The sequence below is a fragment of the Pocillopora verrucosa genome, chromosome 4 (genome assembly GCF_036669915.1).
Source record: "Pocillopora verrucosa isolate sample1 chromosome 4, ASM3666991v2, whole genome shotgun sequence".
Classification (NCBI taxonomy): domain Eukaryota; kingdom Metazoa; phylum Cnidaria; class Anthozoa; order Scleractinia; family Pocilloporidae; genus Pocillopora; species Pocillopora verrucosa.
In genome coordinates this window covers 1,782,817-1,800,228 of record NC_089315.1, presented here as the reverse complement: position 1 = coordinate 1,800,228, position 17,412 = coordinate 1,782,817, and the positions used below count along the sequence as shown (strand labels likewise).

General features: G+C 40.3%; 1 protein-coding gene across 3 annotated transcripts; it reads left to right on the top strand.

Annotated features, from left to right (window-relative positions):
- Nucleotides 1-1,184: 1,184 nt before the first annotated feature.
- Nucleotides 1,185-17,412, top strand: LOC131799811 (putative helicase MOV-10). Of its 3 annotated transcripts, none has more exons than XM_066165160.1 (18): nt 1,185-1,284; nt 2,476-2,962; nt 3,789-4,027; nt 4,594-4,837; nt 5,312-5,416; nt 5,484-5,646; nt 6,058-6,203; nt 6,649-6,828; nt 7,428-7,572; nt 7,982-8,143; nt 8,322-8,434; nt 8,564-8,769; nt 13,458-13,641; nt 13,935-14,166; nt 14,532-14,714; nt 15,162-15,250; nt 15,408-15,523; nt 16,474-17,412. In XM_066165160.1, exons 2-18 carry the CDS (start codon nt 2,487-2,489, stop codon nt 16,545-16,547), a joined length of 3,057 nt encoding a protein of 1,018 aa, XP_066021257.1. In that variant the 5' UTR covers nt 1,185-1,284; nt 2,476-2,486; the 3' UTR covers nt 16,548-17,412. The 3 variants fall into 3 exon arrangements, with proteins under 3 accessions (XP_066021257.1, XP_066021258.1, XP_066021259.1); XM_066165161.1 differs by lacking the exon at nt 1,185-1,284 and adding an exon at nt 1,711-1,910; XM_066165162.1 differs by lacking the exon at nt 1,185-1,284 and adding an exon at nt 2,013-2,102.

Below are 17,412 nucleotides of genomic sequence, written 5' to 3'. Positions count from 1 at the left end.
TTTTCATTTATAGAAGATTGTCCCGCTGATGTAAAAAGAGGTTTAACTCATTTTACAGTTGTGGTGTTTTTCCTTGACCGGCAGCAGGCCCTAAAATTTAACTTTTTAGACATCCGAAAATCTCTTGTTACCTTCCTCGACGATGAAATCGAGCGACTGAAGAAACTTTTATTTTTTGCTTCGAGAGATCATGCACAAATGCGTTGTACAAAAGCTCCGAAAGATTACAAACCATAGGAAGGCACTATTGATTTGTGTCATCAGTTTCGTGATAACAGGATCTCGAAACTCTTCTTCACAAATTTTATCGCATTTACAAACAGAGCCTCGATTTAATCCTGGAAAAGTCGGATGAAGTAAGATCTCACATGGCCATAAATGGTAAACTAGCACGTTTTTTTATCAAAGATGAATTTTGCATTAGCTGATTACGTTACCTCTTTTAACTGTGACTGGCAAGCAATTGCAATCAAGTATGTGCAGCTTAGTTTCCAGGTGCGCAATTTGAACTATTGGATTCAGGCTACCCACGAGACGTCTACAGTGCCAAGTGTATCAGGTTTTCTTTCGAAAAGAATGGAGAATGCTATCTCGCAGCATTCATAAGAGTCACTTTTGCTACGTCACGCAGCGCTCCAATACATATCTGAGGATGGGTTGCGTGACATTTTGAAGTAGGGCTTCGAAGGACCTGTAGGAAATCCAGCCCTATGCAACTTTTATCAACTCTAAGCTCATATTTCCCATATCCCACTTGACTATGACCGAGTAAAAAACGTTTTCAGTTCCTGGCTGTAAGATTTAGTATCGATAACCGTTACCGACGAAGTTTGCTAATCAAGGAGCTCCCTCAGTTTCCGTCATTCGTTTCTTACGGCTCATTTCTTAAGCGATGCAAATTTTCCATGGCATCAAAGCACTGAAAGGACTTGAAGCATTACCCTCAAGCTCGGCGACAAATGTATCAGCTTCGTTCCAGGAATAGAGGATTATTTCATTTTTTTTTTTTAACTTGAAATACTTCCTTCTTAATAATCTCATGAAAAAATCATGTTATTTGGGTCCACATCACTGAATTTTAATGGATTAGCACTAAACTAATCGACGGACAAATACATATCCGGGACATCTAATGTAATCAAGTCGCAGCTATATTCTCGGAAATCTGACGTCATAGTCCTGTGATACTGAGAAATCGAACAAATCAGCAGGAAAACTGTATAAACTTGTATTTGCTTCTCATAATATTCAAAGGAAGAAACCGAAGGCATTTATTGCTCAAAGGTGAGTTCTAAAGACAAGGAATTTAGTAATTTTGCAATTACGTTTCTTAATTTGTTTGAATAATAAGTGCGATCCCGGCCTGTGTTGCTGGCTTGATGCTCAATAAGAATTTCAAATTTTCAACTAGTACTTATTTCAGTCTGTAACGTGTTATAATAATAAAGTTTTTTGTGGGCTCACGTAGAACCTTCGGTCGTGAGAAATCCTACTCTAAATTTTCAGCTCCATAGGTGCATTGGCCGATCGATTGTTCGATGAACATATTTTGCTCGTTACTTAGAAATGACATCATCGGTGTAGTTTTCCGAGAATTCTTTCTCGGAGAGATACAAGCTAATGCAATGTTTCACCAAGTTACTGAAATTTGTGAGCGGTACATAGATTTGACTCGGGGTGCAGTAAGCTTATAGTGAAATCCTAAGGAGTTTCAGGGTTTGCTAATGCTATCGATGTCACAGGAGAGAAATAAGAGAAATTGAAAGTGCTACAGCTCAGATGCGAAGGTTCTTCACTTCCGTTTAACTGGGTCGTAGATAAATTTTTGCAACACAGGAGAATGTAGTCGACTATCTTATATTGTGTCCACTGAAGATCGCAGGCCGCAAGAGGTTCTGAAATTTCTCACGGTATTTAATAATTCATACACACACTGGTTATGCAAAGCCGCATAATTATTCTTGGTGAGCAGTTTGATTTAGGTTTGTTGATCGCTGCTTTCATTTTGGGATCCAAATAACAACATCCAGAATTACAAACATTCTGCGTTCAACAATTGGTGCTTCTTCTCTGGCAGTTTCTAATATTGTCTTGAAAGCACGGTGAGAAACGAAAATAAGATGAATATTAAGGATTTTGAGAACCCTCATTTCTAGCCTGATTTCGCAGAGGTATCGATCCATTTTGGCGAACGAATTAGAGGAAAACAACGGACCATTTGGGGGTTAATAGCGGATCGTAATACTGAATTTGCTTCTCTCTTCTTTTTCTGTAATTCCTTTTGCAAATCACGAACCATGCATGCCTATGCGGAGCCGTGGTTATTTTCATTTAGCCTTCTTAGTTTCCTTGCACCTTGTTACGCAGATCATGTTTCTCTCTTCACTTTAATTTGGTTAAAGACCATTAAATATAAGTGTAAATCGCAACTGTAAAGCTTTTTCATTTCAAAAGATTTGATCATTTCTATTGTAGACCTGTCCAATATGTTTAGCCGCCCAAGGTCGAGCAGATCTGTAGAGCAGGAGAAAACTGTTGCCCAAGCGTTTGCGAAGTTTTTGGAGGACAACGGTCGTAAGGAAGACATGCCTGTGCTTCGACTGAAGAACATTTACCAAGGAGAATTCCGCCGTCTAAATCCCTCCGTGGACTGGGGTATTTCATTCTCCAGAGTTTTAAACGCTCTCACGTATCACTTAAATGAATGCCAGCAACTTCAAGATCGTGTAATCTTCGGTGGTGGAGATGCCGCAGCTCTTCAACTCCTTACCGACGATCCTGAAGAGCCGCAGGATAATACTGATCTTTGTCTTGGCTTGCTCTCGTGGACCTTTTCTCGGCCTTTTTACTGTGATGTTTGTAAAAGAGGTCTTGGGAATTCAATAGCTTACCAGAAACACCTCGAAAGTGTGAAACATCGCCAACAAAATATCCTCATAACGATTCGAAAATCACTAAACAAGTAAGTGCCTCTTCGTTTCAATATATCTCAAAGACTTTTCATATTTGAGAGTCGGCTATCAGACTTCACCCCCCGTCAAAAAGTAAAATGATTCCAAAGCTTATGTATACCATACCTGTCGAATACATGTATCAAGAATCATCCGAGTAGTTCTATTCCTGATTCCTTTTAGTCGGCCCTAGCTCTTCCAACGCACTATTTTGCAAAAATGTTTAAGAAAATTGAGGGGAACAGAGGAAAATTTTCATTCTTTCCCTTTTTATGATAAATTGGAAGACCCATCCCATACCACTACTTAATGTTGAACACGAGCTAAGCGAAAGTCAAACATGGGGAATTTAACAGTTCTTTTTTTAAAGAAGAAGAAGAAGAAGAGGGAAGTTTAGTTATTATTGAACTAAATGCTCACATAGCGGAATGTATGAATCATTTATGTTCCACTCGAGGCAGTTAGGGTCCTGCAAAAATTGATCATTTCGATGAGCAGATGAAAAAGAAAATATATTATCTGAACTATTTATTGAAGATGGTTAATGTGGCTTACACCCCGTATAATACAAGGATTCGAAAATCAACGGAGAGCTATCTAAGTATGGAAATTAAGTTTTCTCTACTAGCTCTACCGTCATGTAACTCTCTTCTCCCCCTTTTACTAACTTTTAATAAGAATTTGCATGGCAAAGATCACTAAATCAAATCCATTCCTTTTTATTTTTGGTAATTAAAGTAAGGGATGATATTTGTGGAGTAAGTGAAACATCATACATTGAAAAACTTTTGGAGATTTCCCAGGTTGAGAGCGAATTTCCCCCTTTTGTTCATCCAGACCAGAGCTTGTCTTTGACAAAAATGGGATAAAACTTACTTCAGATCCCGCTGCAGATGAACATGGTGTGATTGAATTGAAAGTGGAGAGTGGAAAATACGGACAGATTGTGTTGATCATAGAGAACCTCGGTGAGGAGAACATCACCCTGAAGGATATAACCCTACTGTGGAGTGTCAACTTTTTCGATTACAGGGAGATATCGAGTATCGATCAGGATGAGGGCGAACTCTACCCAGGTAATTCTTGAATTATTCTCTACAACCCTAATTGCTAACTTTCATCCAGTTTTCCTTAAAATTGTGGCCATTGATTTCAGAGAGATTAAATTATTGTAGAAAAAGAAGACATATTTACAATGGTTACAGTGAAAGGGCAAATTGTCCGTTGGATGAATGTTTGTATTTCTCATTTGCATTGGCGAAGAATTTTCCAAAAATGCATCACATAGTAAATTTAGGTCTGTTAAGTACGTAGTCAAACTGAATTGCTGTTAAAAAGCCTCAAACACGCCAAGATCCGACATGGTCAAGGCCCACACACTCTGTCCATGCGATTTCAGAGTATAGTTAGATAAGAACTTTCAACTCTATACACTTACACTTGTTTTGTTTCCGGTAGTTCTACCTGATTCTCGAACGCCGGAACAAGGCTTTATCATGGATAGATTTAGCACATAGAAAACTAGTTTGGACTCAGTCGAATGGGAGCAATCCGTGTGCACCTAGTTACGACTGAGCCCACAGTTCTGCGTAATGTTATGCATATCTTTACAGTGACGTGAGCAAATAAATTCATCTTTTAGGTTGTCAGAAGAGGTTCAGGATTGGCTGCAAACGTCGCCAGGAGTTTGGATATTCGTATGTTCCTGGTGTGCTCACATTCCAAATGGAACACGGGGTGGAGTTTCATATCCTGAGATTTTTTTCCGTGCGCATCGTTAGTGACTTGTACGATGAATTGAAACCGACTTCAGAGTATCGACCTCCCCAACGGGCACCAGAAATTCCCAGGGATGTTAAGACATTTGGAGGGATACCCCTTCCTAGGTATAGTATGGCATTCGTCACGGTTCTCATCTTGTAATAATCGTCCTTTATAATTGCTTTTTTCATTATTCGTTTGCATTGGTCCACGGAATACCTGAAGGAATGGAACTAAAATACTTTAATTCATCGATAACGCAAGCGAAGGTTTTTCAATATTTTTCAAAGTGTTTCATTCAAGATTTCCTCACTTTTGCTGGTGGGGTGTTTTTTTTTATTTTATTTCTTATGAAAAATACCTCCGGAACTATTCCGAGACTTTCACTGTCTCTGTTTGTCATGTCATCATAAAACCAAGGTATGAAGTCGAGCAACCTCCCCTTTCCAACGCTCAAAACTGTACTTTTTTCTCGGCTTTAAAATCAGGCAGAAAATAAAGTAAATCAGCGGAAATAACGCGGTGACTCACATATTCAAAATAATTCAAATATTCAAAGTCACTGATTTTTTTATATTTTGATTTTCCTTGCCTTTTAGGTTACAGAGAAATGGCTTAATTATGGAGAGGCTGGACTTGTATGAAATCCCTTTTACTGTAAAAGCCCAGGTCATTAAAAGCAATCAAATCCGGGAAGGACTTTGGTAAGGAAACTTTGTGCTTTAAAAGGAGGTGTATGATCTGCAGCTCACCTGCTTGTCTTGTTTTCAGTGAGCGACTGAAAAAGGATTTGAGCTTTGACAACTACAAAGAGAAGTTCTCTCTGCTTCTTCACGTGGAAGAACTACAAATGCAGAAGGATATCAGAAACTATGATATGAAAGGAGTTGAATTTCAACAGGAAAGAGGAGACAGACGCTTTCTGATCTTAGAGGTTAGTGGATGTTCTTGAGCCAATCAAGAACACATGCTATATTAAAAGCCTTTTTTTTTCCAGAAATAACACCAATGCCGAGAGAAGCAATTCTTCCTCGTTTATTTTCCATTTATTCCTGAAAGATTATTTTTCTTTCGGATACACTGCTTGCTTTCGAAAACCCCTGGGGTCTGAGGCTCAATTTTCTTCGAGGACTCGGTGAATTTAGTACTTGTCCTTAGAGAGTACCATGATGAATTTTCTATCATTTTTTTATTGGACCACTGAGTTTTTACTTTTCCTCTCGAGAAAAAGAAAAAAAAAAGGAACTCATAGGAAGAGTTTTATTTACTAAAAGGATTTCAGTTTCGTGGTTAATTTTTTTTTTTATTTTTACATTTATTTGTTTTTTTTGTGTGTGAGTTTTAGGTACCTGGTCTTGCAGAAAATCGCCCATCCGTGTTACGCGGTGACAAGATCTATGCTTACGAGCCGGGTGTATTAAAGCAGAGATACGAAGGAATTGTGCACAAAGTCCAAATGCTAGATGTGAAACTTGGCTTTGACATGAACGAGTACGTAGTGCATTAGTCAAAATACACGGTAAAAAGATATCATTGTTCTCAGAGTCTTGCATAAGTTGCTTTCACCGGCCTAGAAAACGAACCATGAGAATTGTTACTTTACGATAGCCGGTTCATTCTATACATTCTAGACGATTAGAATTGGTTAACTACAACGATTAATTGGGAAACTGACTGAATGTAGTAAGAAGGTTTTTGCGAAAGTATTGGTGAGGAGCTGAAGGCAGAACCCTGGCCGTCATAAGAAAATGGCTGTTTATAGGAAGTCACCTCTTAGGGGTTAGGAGAATATTGTTCCGAAGATACCACACCCGAGACAGATACGAACTAATTCAGAGAGAGGATGGTGCCGTCAAAATATTTCTTATGCCTTTTATATTCCTGAATCTCGTATATGATGCGTGTTACTTTAGTTATCTCATAATTTCCTCCTCAGTATGCCTTATGTTAAGAATAAGAAGTTCGACATCCAGTTCACTTTCCATCGACTTCCAGTGCAGATGGAACATCGCGCGTGCGAGCGGATTGCATCTGTGAACAGGCAAGACATGCGACACGTTCTTTTCCCATCAAAGGACTGTCTCGATCGAAGGGGAGAAATTCACAAGGAAGTCAGGTAATTTGTAAATTATAGGGATATAATCTTTTAGTGATAATTCACGGTATTGTCATTCCCCACACTGAAGAGGTACAAAATCGGAATTACTGCGATGATGGATAAGTGTTGAAACAACTAATGTACGAGTCATAATATGTTGGCCTGTGGATGATTAGTGATATAGACTGATCCACACAGGTGAACTGTAAATATATAAACTACAGAAAATCAAAGTCCGGAGGAAATTATAGGGATTCGACAGCGCTTCAGACTCATTCCAGTTCTAGATACCGACTGGGCACAATACTACCGTTAGAGTTTTGAGGCTAGGACTGTGCCGAATTTTAAAGTACTTTAGCTCTGTAGGTACTGAATGCAATCAGGAGAGCATCTTTTTGCTTTCAGTGCGATGTTACTAATGGTCAGCCTAGAGATGCAAAGCTTCTCATTGTCCACATAACTACATCTACAAAGCTTGATCGTTAACATTTACCGCATCGGTGTTATATTTTTTTGGTTCAGCCACATGTAAAGGAGATTTTCAGACTTAAAGTTCACTTTTAATCGGCTCCTACACAAAGTAAGTGAGAGATAATACGTTTTTTTCTTGTTTTCAGTTTCTTTTACGATCGTAATCTGAACAGCGAACAGGAGCAGGCGGTCCAGAAGATTGTGTCAGGATCTTCACGCCCTGCTCCATATCTCGTGTTTGGACCCCCCGGAACTGGAAAGACGGTTACTTTGGTCGAGGCGATTAAACAGGTGAGGAGAATGTCTTAGAGAGCTTTCCCATTTGTTGCCTATTTGATGGAAACGGCTCTGGCTGGCCGGTGTAAATGGAAAGATTAAGTCAATTCCTATCGTACGAGTTGCGCTTTGTCGCCTTTATCCAACGTAAAGGGTCATTGGAAATTTTCAGCAAAAACGCTTGCGAATTTTGCAAGTAGATTTCACAGGAGCGTGAATCCTGACTGGCTATGTACTCATAGGTAAACTCTAGTTCGGCTTGTTGGTTGTCAGCGCTGAATCGTTCAATTTAGGGTCTGCTGGGTTGTTCCGGAGAATGGAAAGCGGCCAAGGTTATTTATTTTTATAGCATTCTGGCAGTTTCATTAATGGACTGAAATTGAAACCAGTAATTCGCTGTCTACCTTCTTTTCGTTACTTACAGGTGCACGCTTTGATTGGCTCAAGCTACATTCTGGCGTGTGCGCCAGAAAACAGCGCTGCTGACTTATTAGCTGAGCGCCTGTTGCCTCACGTAGACAAAGGCAAATTGTTCCGGATGTATGCTGCGTCGAGGCCGTGGGACTTTGTGCCTCCAAAGCTCAAGGTGAAGACTTTCCACTCATTGTTATGCAATAGCATCATTGGACAGATAGTTTTAGCATTCAACGGCCATAAATATTTAGACCCTAGATTTTACAGAAAATGCTACACAAATTCTACAACTGAACTAATCATAGTCGGAGATATATATCTAGCTTCTTAACCTAATGTTCACTTTTCAGGACGCACGAGTGGTAAATTTTGACCCTGTGTCACGTGACGTGTATTTTCCCTCTAAAGAGGAGTTGATGAGCGACTATCGCATAATTGTCACAACTCTGGTAACGGCAGGAAGGTAAGTAGTAACACTGTGTCTCCTAGAGAACCCTATCATCAAAATTGCTGATGACGCTATGTAAGCTTCTGAGCTTATTTTCTCCCCTGATTACCTAAACTTTTTTTTTTTTTTGCATCGTTTTCCCAGGTTGGTGTCAGCATTTTTCCCCAGAAGTCACTTCACACACATTTTCATAGACGAGGCGGGTCATGCAACAGAACCTGAGTGTATCATCCCTGTGGCGGACCTCCTGGACCCCTATAATCCCAGGGGCGGTCAGCTGGTGCTCGCGGGAGACCCTAAGCAGTTAGGCCCGATCCTCAGATCCCCAATTTCACAGAAATATGGACTGGGTGAGTATATCACACATAATATCTGTCCCTGTTCCCCTGTCTCCTTCCAGCCCTTTATGATCATGAGTTCCTTTATGTCTATCAGTAGACAACAGGAACACTCAAATTGACATTTCAGACAAAAGGTTAAAGTCAGACTATCAGCTCTTTAAAATTCTTTTTTTCGATTTATTTAAAACAGTTATTTCCAAAGTGATAATCAAAGAGTTTTGATACTTACCCGCTTAAAAGGAGGGTACATTAGGCAGAATGCCTATTGTTCTCGCGACATTTACTTGCAGTGACGAAAATGTTATAGATCTGTAATATAAGAGGCGAAGCGTAAACAGGGAGGCTGTAACATATCAACACTTGACCGCCATGTTGGAGTTAAACAACACAAGTGTTTTTATTTCATGCTGTGCCTGCAAGAGGTCAGCGGTATACATAACATTCCCCCTTCTCTCTCTTGATAATATCAACAACAACAACAAATATATATATGTAACTGAACGGAAACAGAAAGTGTTTGCACAATTAACAGTGTCTGTGATTGCTACGTTTTCAATGCCTGTCCAACTCTGAAAATTAATTATAGGTCTAGTTTCACTGGCTTCTTGACTTGTCTGTCACTTCGAGTTGTGTACAGGGTCGAGCCCCCAGTCGCTGCTACTTCAGGTGAAGGCGGTATCTTTCTTGCTGAGCTTTTCCTTGTGACTGACTGGTCTGACTGGTAATCTAATGGTAGCTTCTCCGTATGTGTGTCTGGCATGGGTGGTGGCATTGCATGCGGCACTACACGTGGTTTCTCAGGATCTGTCTCTGCCTCCTCGATGTTTGCATGACAGCTCTGATACCCAGCATGTGACTTGGGGGAGTCTGTTCTTAGTGTCGCTCTATTTCGTCTGATTCTTCGGCCCCCTACATCGACTACGTAAGATCTGGGTGATGTATGTTGTTGCACAACTGTCGCTGCTTTCCATTCCTTTGATCCCGTTTCGGGTTTCATTCTAACAAAATCACCAGGCTTAAGCGGGGGTAACTCTTTAGTACCTCGGCGATCATGGTAGTATTTCAGCTTCTCTTCGCCATACTTCATTCTTGCTCTTATCTCTTTGATGTTGTGTGCCTCAGGCTCTAGCAGACCACAAGCTACTGGTAGTGTTGTCCTTAGCCTACGTCCCATGGAGAGCTGAGACGGAGAGAGGTTGATCCCTTGGATTGGGGTTGATCTGTACTCTAGAAGTGCTTTGTTCTTGTCGTTGTTTTTCCTCCATAGTGATTTTACTGTTTTGACTGCTGCTTCTGTTTCTGCTTCTCCATTTGCACGGGGGTACTTGGGACTTACTAGGATATGTTCAAAGTTGTAGCTTCTGGCAAAAGTCTCAAATTCGTTGCTTGTGTATTGGACATCACAGTCAGTCACCAGTTTTGCTGGAATACCATGTCTGCTGAAATGTTCCTTCAGTGCTTCGATGGTATCCTGGGAAGTAAGGTCATTGAGTTTAGTTACTTCAATGTACTTGGAGTAATAATCAACCAGTACCAGGTAATGATGACCTTCAAAGGCGAAGATGTCTGAAGCAGCCATCGCCCACGGCAGATTCGAGACAGGACTTGGCATCAGGGGCTGTTTCTGCTGTGCAGGCGTGTAGTTGTGGCACATGGTACAGTCTTTTACTTTGTCTTCTATTTGAGCGCTCATTCCAGGCCAATAAAGCGCTTCCCTGGCCCTCTGTTCGCGCTTCACAATTCCAAGGTGTGTTCCGTGTATTAAGGCGAGCATGGCTGGTCTCATGGACGGGGGTACCACAATCCTCATCCCTCTGTAGATTACACCATCTAAGACTGCAAGTTCTTCACGTGACTCCCATTATTCTCGTATGCTGTGTGGGACCTGTCGTTTTGTTTCTGGCCACCCTGCTTGAATCATAGCGTACAGCTCGTGGAACTTGTTTGCAGTTTTTTGTTGGAGTTCTGTATACTTTGGCTCTGAGATGGATATTCTTTCCAGCATGGTTACTTGTAGCTCATCTTCGTCCGCTTGTAGTTCATTCAGACTTGCTCGCCTAAGAAATCAGCAAGAACTTGCTTCTTGCCACTTTTAGGTCATAATCGCTTACTTTCAACATCATTGCTTGTAATCTTAATGGTGCCGTTGCTATTGGTTTGCGGAGAATCGTCTCTAGGGGCTTATGGTCGGTCTGAACCACAATCGTTTTGCCTAGAATGTACTCTCTAAATTTCTGTCTACTGAACACAATTGTCAGCATTTCTTTCTCAATTGGGGCCCAGTTGATTTCAGATTCTCGAAGTTTGCGAGACGCGTAAGTTACTGGCCTTCCTTCTTGGAGTAGGACCGCACCCACTGCTTCCTTGGTGGTATCACACTTTATAGTCACGTCCTTATTGACATCAAAGTAGGCTAGCACAGGGGCTTTACAGCACATATCTTTGAGCTTTTGGAATGCTTCTGCCTGTGGCTTATCCCAATGGAAAATTACTTTTTTTCTAGTGAGCTCTCGCAACGGGGTTTCAACGTCTGCAAGTATTGGGAGGAACTTGGCCAAATATTGTATGGATCCCAGGAATCGGCGTACATCCTCTTTTGTTTCTGGAGGTGGCATATCCTTAATGGCTTTCACTTTTTCTGGGTCAGGTTTGAGTCCTTCTGCTGAGACAATGTGGCCCACATATTGGACTTCGGGCTTGCGTACTTAACCTTGTCAAAATTCAATCTGAGGTTGTAGCTTTTGGCTCGCTGGAGCACTGCCTCTAGCACCGAGTCATGATAAGCAACGTTACGACCTGTTATTAATATGTCATCCACAATGGCATATGCATGATCGATACCTTCCAACATTTCATCCATTTCACCTGGGTTCTGGTTATTGATCCTGTTTATTTCTAGACTTGCTACATGTAGTAGTTGTAAGTCCCTATCAGCACCTTCCTCATCACTGGAATATTCGTCTCCCGAATAGTCTGTTTCATTCAACAAGTTAACAATACTTTTCCGACTTCTGCACACTTGGGCAAAGTGTCCAATTTTTCTGCACTTATTACACGATTCATTCTTGGCTGGACACTTTTTTTGTGGCTTGTGTGCATTGTATCCACACCTGGCACATTTCTTAACCTGCTCGTTGTTACCTTTCGGTTTCTTGAAATTTCTCGCCTTTTTATGCTGCTCAGAAGAATCCTTCTTCCATGTAACTTTACTAACTCCAGGCAACATTGTCGTACTCTAGGAGTTTGAGGTCAGTGACGAAGGAAGCAACGTTTCCCCTTGCAGTTGGCGTCTTCGATCGAATTTGACTGCCGCCGTTATTGGGTTCTTTTTGGCTTCGAGGTGTACCTTGAATTTTTCGGCGACTCGTTCAAGTATGTCCCTTTCACTGATGCCATGTCTGTTTTCCCCCGATCCAACTTGAACGGTGTCCCACTGGAAAGTGAGGTAAATCTCTCGGCCCTTGTCACCGACAAAGCTCATCAGGTTGCATATTTTCTCTTTTTCCGTGCGCTTGCTGAGTGGTCCTCCGAAAGCAAATTCGCAGTGTTGATAAAATCTTTCCCACTTTCCCATCAAGAGAATAGCCACAACGTTAAAGTTGCTCAATAACCTTTTCAGACTTTGGAGCATATTTTCGCCAAACCTAAGGATCCTGTCACGAAAGAACAACGAACCGTCGCCATTTATTCTATTCCTTGCAATGACTGTGACAACGAATACATCGTAAAGACCAAACGTCAGTTTGGTACACGGTTAAAAGAGCACCAAAAAGCGGTTTTTCTTTGCAAAAAGGGAAATTCAGCTTAATCGGAGCATACATGCCTAACCAACCATACAATTGGGTAGGATAATTCTAAAATTATCACCACTAATCGGCGTTATCACCAGCGCCTTTGTTTGGAGGCTTGGCATATTAACTCCGTCCACGCTCCTTTAAATCGTGACGATGGCGATTTGCTTCCTGGCGTCTATTTACACCTCGTCAGAAAAAAGGCCGCTAATTAGTGATCATATAAAAGGACCTCTTGTTACAGCGTTTAGATCACCCCTGATGAAGGTGCTAGACAGGAGTGTCGAAACGTTGGGTCTATGAATTGTAACTTCTTCAGTTACATTCATTAAATCTGCAAACCAGAGTACAGCAAACTATGTCTTTCCCACTCTTTACCCAGGTCCGTGGCGGCCCAATTCATCGTTGGCCGGTTGTACGACGCGTTAACGTATCCTTCTGCCATATCTTTGTGCTAAGTTTCGTTCGGGGGCGCTCGAAATCCCACTATTCTGACACCATGTAACATATCAACATTCGACCGCAATGTTGGAGTTAAAAACAACACACGAGTTTTTATTTCATGCTGTGCCTACAAGAGGTCAGCGGTATACATAACAGAGGCTCTCATTGGTCGAAGATCACGCGCGTTTTCCTCCGAAGGGAATACTGCCTTAGTTCATTAACTTGTCAAGGCGGAGCTAAGAAACAAAGGTCTCGAAACTTATTGCTTCATCTATTGTTTCTGATATCACACTTAAAGCGCGCGTATTTCAAGCTGGCTATGCGTTGTATTTTTAAGGTCCTTTACGTTCGATTTTTTCAAAAGCCATAACACTTTCATCTCTTGCTACAACCTAAACAACATACATTTCACTTCGTTTGAAACTTCCTTTTAAATGAGTCGCCTTTGTCTTATATTCACAGAAACTTCTCTTTTGGAACGGCTAATGACGTCATGTCCCGCCTACGATCGTGGACCCGGAGGGAGTTATGATCCAAATCTGTTAACAAAACTTGTGAATAATTACCGTTCACATAGAGCCATTATCGAGATTCCTAAGCAGCTGTTTTATGATAACGAGCTGAATGAATGCGCTGGAGATTTCAGGTAAAAAAAAATCATTCGCAATTGTTTTTTTTAAAGAAACCTGATGCTAAAAAGCCATAGTAAATGAGAAAACAGCTACACTTTTAGACACTAGCTACATTAAAATGTAATGTAGGCAATAGCTTTTTAGCAAGCTGCCCATAACACAGGCGATGATACCCATTGAGTTGTCTTGAGGCCCAAAAGCATGCTAATCTACGCATGACTCGCGCTTTATTTGACACTAGTTTCCTACGTCAACCAAACCGTAATGTAAAACATTGTAGTGTTGATATTTACCTGTTTTTTCCAAGAAATGTGATGATAGGCTGGGAAGAGCTTCCGAATAAGAACTTCCCCATTATTTTCCATCCGGTATTTGGTAAGGACGAGAGAGAAGGCAGCAGCCCTTCTTTCTTTAATGTGCCTGAGGTGGAAACTATTGAGCGATACCTGAGGAAACTGTTAGACGACAATGTGAGAAGCAGAGGACTAAAGCATTTGAGACCTGAGATGATTGGGGTGATATCTCCTTACAAAAGACAAGTAAGTACAAGAGTGGAACTTATCTTTCAATTGCTCCTGGCGTTAGACGATTCGATAGCGTACATTCTTTAATTTTTTTTTTTTAAACAAAATCTTGGCAAACGGCATTCCAATTCATTCAATTCCCCAAAAGAATTGAATGTCTCTCGTTCACGTTACCAATTATCGTTTTGTAGTCACCAGGCCTCGTGGCCCGAGCTCATTCTTCCAACTATAAGGTAAAGGCCTTGGCACGGATCAAATCACGCTCAATATTTTAGCGATCACAAGGACACCCTGGTCTGTCCAACATCCCAGCAGATCTCATCATTAACTGTTTATCTTTCAGTCGTTATCGCTAATTGGAATTCTCTTTTCATGGCAAGGTGCAAAAGATCCAGAAAATGATTGAGAAAAAACGCTTTGGTGACGAAATCAAAGTTGGCAGCGTGGAAGAGTTTCAGGGGCAAGAAAGAAGAGTAATCATCTTGTCAACAGTTAGGAGCACCAAGAAAGAATATCTGGAGATGGACAAGGACTTCCGCCTCGGATTCCTCAACAATCCCAAGGTATGGTCTCCAGTTAACTTAATGCAGAGACAGGTTTTTCTGTGTTTTTTTTTTTATTGTAATTTCTACCATTGTTATTTTTATTATTATTATAATCGATTACTTCTAGGAATAAAGATTCAATTGTGGTTGGGGGAAAGTTGGTAAATTGAAAATAGTAGAAATAATGACTGGCTACATTTTTAAAAAGGTTCAAAACTCGAAGGGTAAGAGATGGCTGGTTTAATCACATTTACGTTTATCATACCTCTACTTCAGCCATTGAATCTCAAGGTTTGTAATTTTGGTATTTTCCCTAATTGAGGGCAAAACATTTATGTCATGCCCAAAAAAGATCGGTTATGGATGGAAACCATCATGGATTTATAGGGAGACTCCGGTATCGCACATCCCTTTGGGTAATCTAACGCACTTTTATCGATTAACATTTCTACTCCTATCCCTCAGAGATTCAACGTGGCCATAACTCGTGCCCAGGCTCTCTTGATTCTCATAGGGAATCCGGACATGCTCTGCTTGGACGATAACTGGAAAACGTGAGTGGAACAGATTACGTATATGACAACTGTTAGAAAACAAAAGAATGTGTCAGATACAACTTGAGTAACTCATAACCTTTGCTCTTTTAAACTATATAGGTTCTGTGCTCTCTACTACTGGAGCAAAATCTTATTTTAACTCCTGTTTTTCTAGTTTTGTAGATTATTGTCGAAAAAACAAAGCTACGGTTGACGTGGAAAGGAAAGAAAAGGTGGAAGACATTGCAGATACTTTAAAAAGACTCAAACTCTTCTCCGCAGCCGCTTCAGGTGAACAGCAGAACTGATTTACTCTCGCCGTAAAAAAGAAACAGATACACTGCTCTCTATTTGTCACGTTCTCTATTTGTTCAGCTTTTTTATAATTAATATCCACCACTAGCCACTTCAGTGAACAGTTGTTAAATACTCGAATAAAGGTGTCAATGGTTTTTTGTTTTTTGCCAAGAGCGCGAGAAAAGAGAAATAAATCAAAAATCTGAGTCCTCCAAAAAAAAAAACATAGACCTCAGAATTGGCAGACGAACGCTCTACCACTGAGTCACAAAAAACTAACCAATGAACAAGACTATCATTCGGTAAATAAATTTAACAAGCATGCACAATGATGATACGGTGTTTCTATTTTTTTGTTACGAGTAATTGTTGTTGTAATTATAAGCCTCTAGAAATCTCCAGACTGCTTGGTCATGCTGACATGCGTACCAAAGAACTTTCTAGGACATTTCCTCAAGTCACGCCGTTATAGTCCTTTTGTAAAAAAAGGAAAAAAAGTCTAAAAAAGGACTATTTCGCAAAATAGTCCTTTTGTAAGCTTCTGAAATGTTCCACTTTGTGAATGTATGTAAGGACTCAGTTATGTGGTAGTAGTCGTTGTTGTTGTCGGGAGTGACCGACTGTTTAGAAAGTTTTACCCTGAGAGAGAGCTACAGTGGAAGATTGCTAATTTCAAGAAACGTTGGAGGAAACTGTGAGTTTGGGTCAGTGATGAGCTAAGATATAGACTGTAGTGGGCTTAAGTAAGTTTATCGAGGATAAGTACTGTACTGCCTTTAGGAGTCGCTCCTTATCGTTAAGAATATTACTCGTCGCTTAATAAATTAGTCAAGTTTGTAGGATGGTAGTGCTTTTCTGTCGGTTGGATTATACCGTAACAGTTTTATCCATATTGTACGTTTTGCTTCTCATACTAATTACCGTTACACACAATTATTTTTTAGAATACGACGAAGACGGCTCAGAAATTAGCCAGCGTCAGCTTCAAGAACACCCAGAGTGGACTAGGCACGAGTAAATGCTCCTGTTCCAGTCTCCAGCTGCGCTGAAACCTGGTCATCTTGTAATAATTTTTTTTAAACAAATCATCTTCGAGGACTTTTTATTTGAACTGTCAGTGTTGGATTTTTTAGGTTAGGATTTGCAATTGTGATAAATAGTATTTCTACACACTTAAGTGACAGGTGCTGTCTTCAGACGATGAATAAGTTAGTGTCATTTAAAGAATATTGAAATTATTTTTTTAATCATCAAACTAAGGAAATTACGTATACACGGCTCTGAAAGCTTTATATGACAGCAGTGTATGGTTATGTGGTTTAAATTACAAATGTTATGATTCTGGTAATATTAATCTGTTTGTTAACTTAATACTCACTGTTTTTGAACATGATTTTAGCGAAAAGTTCACATCTTTAAGTGAACAGCTGTGCTTTTTTTTTTTTTTTTTTTTCATTTTCTTTGTGTTTTACATTAATCTTTGTTATGTCTAGCTCGACAGTTGTAAGGCTGACTTTGGCCGGGTTTAGCTTTTGCTCGCATTGACAATCGTCAACTTCGCAAGTTAGAAAACACAGACAGTAGGGTATATAAGCACCCAGCTTTTTGTTGATTTGATAAAAGCCATAAAGATTGGCGAAGCCATGCGGTAGCGATTTTTATCGTATTTTTGATGAGACTCTTTTGCCTCTTGCACGAGCAAGATTACTTAAGCCATTTCCTTCTAACAGTTCAACGGTGTATACTTCAATGCACCAGAATCAACTTCTTTCTGTAAACAACTGAGATCTCTGAAGCCCGTCTCAGCAATAAAGGATTGTTGTTTTATCTTTGTATACTTCAAGCCGCTTATCTTCTTAGCTTGCCAAGAATTGTATCATAAG